The sequence below is a fragment of the Salvelinus namaycush genome, chromosome 2 (assembly GCF_016432855.1).
Source record: "Salvelinus namaycush isolate Seneca chromosome 2, SaNama_1.0, whole genome shotgun sequence".
Taxonomy (NCBI): Eukaryota; Metazoa; Chordata; class Actinopteri; order Salmoniformes; family Salmonidae; genus Salvelinus; species Salvelinus namaycush.
The window spans coordinates 70,213,558-70,218,329 of NC_052308.1; the positions used below are offsets into that span (position 1 = coordinate 70,213,558).

General features: G+C 39.3%; 1 protein-coding gene across 1 annotated transcript; it reads right to left on the bottom strand.

Annotated features, from left to right (window-relative positions):
- Positions 1–224: 224 nt before the first annotated feature.
- LOC120027776 (transcription factor LBX1-like) lies at positions 225–1,537 on the bottom strand. Its single transcript, XM_038972806.1, has 2 exons — positions 1,210–1,537; positions 225–724 (listed from the first exon to the last, which is right to left on the bottom strand). Exons 1-2 carry the CDS (start codon positions 1,535–1,537, stop codon positions 225–227), a joined length of 828 nt encoding a protein of 275 aa, XP_038828734.1.
- Positions 1,538–4,772: the final 3,235 nt, after the last annotated feature.

Genomic DNA, 4,772 nt, shown 5'->3' on the forward strand with positions numbered 1-4,772 from the left:
ACTGTCCGACTGCTGATGAATACAATTGAATATAGCACTGCGTAGGCTATTTGTTGTACTGTTCATGCTTACTGTGAATATCTGTGTGCCGATACAAAAGTCACAGCAGACTAGTAAATGTTCTGAGATGATGTACGAATATCAGCAGGGAAAAGTTACAATCTTAGTAAGGATTGTTACTGCTTTTTGTCGTAATTTTTATATTTCATTATCCCACTGCGCAATCAGTCATCCACATCAATTTCTAGGTCTTCGTCGTCCTCTGAGCATTCTTTACTTGTTGTGTGGTCTGAAAATGGCGACAGGGGGGACATCCGCAGCTTGCGAGCGAGCTCGTACTCTCGTCCGCCATTCTGCGCGGGAGAATCGGCTCGCGGGTGATGTCCGAGTGTTCCATTGGCGCATTTCTCGAGGTCAGCGAGCTTGGCGAGTTTCTCAAGAGGTACAACACCGTCACCTATAGTTTTGGCCGACTCCACGTCGGCCTTCATCTCTTCCAGATCTCGCTTTAGTTTGGCTCTCCTGTTCTGGAACCACGTGATGACTTGGGCGTTCGTTAGACCCAATTGTTGGGCGATTTGGTCTCGGTCAGCGGGAGACAAATATTTCTGATACAGGAATCTTTTCTCTAATTCGTAGATTTGGTGGTTGGTGAAGGCAGTCCTGGACTTCCTTCGCTTCTTCGGGGTGTTTCTTTGCCCAAAGAGTGTCATTCCGTCTCTCCCTGCACAAACAAAGATAAAATGTTAAGTCAGTGATATGTTGGTGTCATTCTCATGCTGCTATGGCATTGGCTCTGCAGGGCGTTGAACTCTGCATTTAAACATTTTAAACATATTTTGAGACATTTGACCCCAAATCAATGATAATTTTTGTAATAAGTTATATTAGCCTATATACCAAATATAAACGTAGACGTAATGTTATGCATTCATCATAAAGAGAACAATTGCACAATTCCAGCTGGTAATGAAAAGCCTCTTTTTCACCTTTCCAAATTACGCACAGAAGATAAAATGTAACATTTTCTGGCAAACAATCTTGTTTAAAACCTAATGTTCAATGCCTATTTTTAGATACAATATTACTTCATTATATTTTCACAGATCAAATGAAAATAATAATTTCCCTTTAAATTGTACATTGCACTGTTATGAAAGTAATATCGATATAATGATTATAATAGGCCATAAATACCATCATATTTACCTTCAGCTGCTTGTAGCACGCTAACTTCGAGCCCCTTGAAGGTTTTGCTAGCTAGTTCTTCCAGGGCGCAGAGTGGTGAGGTTTGTGTGAGCAGTGCCCGGTTGGACAGAGCAGAGATGCTGGAGGAACGGTGTTTCTCAGCGGATGAAATCAGGTGTGCTGTCCCACAAATGGTGTAACTTCGTTTCACGGAGGGTTTGTTGAGAATGTCTTGGATACTGAACGGTGTCAGTGGCTTATTCGAGTTTGCAGGCGGAGGAAGATGGTCCAACGGACTTCGCCTCCTATTCTCGACCGCATCACATTTGGCGACTTCTTTGGATGTCATTATTAGTGCGTTAGTCGTTACGCAAGCTAACTTTTAAATGTTTTTGAATTACTAACAACGAAAACAACAAACACAGATATCAAATAATATCGAACCCTATCGAAAAAAACAGTCACATTACAGTCACCAAATGCACGCCATGGCTGCAAACTTTCTTGCAAGAAGAAACACAAAAAAGCCCTCCTAATTCCAAACCGGGATATCTTCTTGAAAGTATTATTCCACAAAAATACGTACAGACAATCCGAAGGAGAACTGTGCCTCCCTGAAAATGGCGAGGTCCAAAGAAGTTGCAGCAACAACTGACTAACAAGTTAATATTGATTAGGACGTAATCAATTATGTCCCCACTGGCACTTTCGCCCTCTCCCTTTCACTCTCTGACTATGTTGCAGTCCAGTACAGGGCTTTTGCGAGTGGGATGCTCCCAATAATTACAAGGCATGGCTTGAAGGAGGAGGAGCCGGTTGGAATTATAACGGGTTGCGCTCTTATCATTTTTGGGTCTAAATTAGTCGTGGGGTGAGATACCAGATTAGGCCTTACGGTAAATGAGCAAGAGAGAGTGTGCAGTCAATGGGGGATTAAATCGCATTGCGTATTTAAGTATAGTATTACAGTAATAAAGTATGTGTGATTTTTTAGAAGATAGATACTTTGAACGTTTCCAATCTGAATATTGGATTTTTTTTCAATGATTTTGAAATTGGTAAAATTATGCTATGCAGTGGATTAAGAAGTAATTACTAGTTAGTACAGAAAGGGCATTTTCCTTCACCAAAAGCGATGGTTTTGGATGAGCCTTTATTTTCTGAAGGCAATATGGATCTAGGCAATATATCAGGACTGATGATACGCTCCTTCAGGGCGGGGGAGTGAGGTGAGGAGGCGAGGAAAGAAGAGGAGAGGGGGAGAGGAGGAGAGGGGAGGAGAGGGGGAGAGAGGAGCAGCATGCGTCCCTCTCAGCCTAGCCAAATTCGGGTCATAACTCACGCGAAAGGGACCTTTTACATCATCAGCTAGATATTTCATCTCGAATCAAATCTCTCTCCGGGTCTTCCCGGTCCTCCTGGTCCTCCCGGTCCTCGAGCTAGTGGTGGCATGATGGTTTATTTTGCTTCCGTTCTGAAAGACAGCCGACGGGTCCATCTGCATACAGGAACGAATGATACATAATATATTTTGGTGACGTAGCCTACTTCTGCATTTCATTTTTTTTAATTATCAACTCTTAGTTTATTTTTCAGTCTGAATATCAAACTATTTCCGTATAATGTGTGGGACGTTGTGGAATAATATGATAACTCAACATGAATGCAATAAATGAGATTAGAATACATTTAAATTACTATTAATATTATTGTAAGGTTAGTATTAGTATTCGTATTGTAAGTTATATTACTTAAGGCCTATTATAATAGTTATGCATAATTTTACAACGTTATTATAGATTTGTGAATTCTGTAACTGAACAATAACAATAGCATAAGCTACCTGCGCAACTGCATAGTAAGCTAGGCTACATATACGTTATAATAAAGTCCACATAGTTCTTCAATATTTCAATCCTGACAGACTGTGGTCTGCAATGTTCCAGATATAACTGATACGTACTGTTATGTTTCTGAAGACTGATACATCACAACGAGGAGGCGTCACTAAACACTTTGATGGCTCATTCTGCACGCTCTGATGTAACGCCAGGGGAAATAAAATATCAACATAATGATAATATGTCAGAGAGAGAGAGAGAGAGAGAGAGAGAGAGAGAGAGAGAGAGAGAGAGAGAGAGAGTTTTGATTCTGGTGCATAAGGGACGTCTCCCACTCCATCAACAACCACAGTGTATTATTATGTCAAAGACCCAGAGCAAAAACAGACTGGTGATAAATATTGTTGTTTTGAAAAACGTCGGGTTGAAGTCTATTTATTATACTGTATTCCGGGTTTGATATCACCAATATTTTACCTCACGCCTCAAATATGCTACAAATGTAATTTGCAGCTGAATGTAAAATCATTCATGTGGCCCTAAGCAAAGGATTTTAAAAAAACATTGAAACGAAATAGTTTTAAAAAATAAGGCATTATGGAAGAGAAGAATGATGCCACGTGCAATTCTGAGTTTTAACTATATATTTTAAATATTTGGTTCAGAACGAAACATTTGGAACGAAATATTGTCTCTGAACTAAATCTATTGTGATTAACGTTTCGACTGCACTGGTTATAAAATGTAGGCTACAAAGGGATTTTCTGTATTGTCGTTCTGTCAACTTCAAAAATGGTTTCTGCATGCATGGGTAAACTGCGTTCCTGTTAACTTAATCACATTTGGAAGTTCTTGCTACCCCACAGCCAAAACTCAAGACAGTTTTATTCCAGAATTGATATTTGCTTGTCGGGGGTAATATCTGATTTCAGAGTCGATGTTAGATCTTTTACATGCCCCATTTTATATGAAACGCGCCCCATTTCTCAGAATTTAGTTGTAAAACACCACCAAACATGACAGCAAAAATAATTGACAAAGATTTTTTAAGTAAAAATACTCAAATCCGTAATTGTGTAGCAATCAATTGGCAGCTAATGTCCTTCCTATATGGGTTTACTTTTGTAACACCAGAGTAATACGAGTAGGCTACATACAATATAATAGTTGTCTATAACAACATTAGGCTAATAGGCAATTAAACATAGTACCAGTAGCTCCAGTAAGTAGTAATCTTTATAGGAATATTGATGTACACATTCGATGTATTATTATCGAATTTGCACCATCAAAGGTTACATTCCTGCCAGACAAAATACTAGCTAAATAGACCACAGATATGTGGACTCAGTTTTGGTCTGCAACGAATAATAAATGCATAACACTCCCAATTCACACATTTCATACTGCGTTCTCCTCCTTTATTTGACAACTTTTTGTTACATCCGATCAAGAATAACAAAGCAACAACGCACATTTTTGTCATAAATTAATTTTAAAAAGTGTCAACAGCTGGGAACAGCCTTTCGTGTATGGGATTACATGGAAAACACGAATAAAACACAGAACGCTTTCGTTTATGGTAATGATATGATATGATATTCTCGAAGTAGGGTAAATACTTGTGAAGAGCCAAGCCTTCATAACTCTTGTCATTTAGCCGCCTGTCACACTTGATTGTGATGGACATGTCTATTGCATGTTGCAATCCGCCACTATGAGCCAACGCAGATTTTGTTCAAA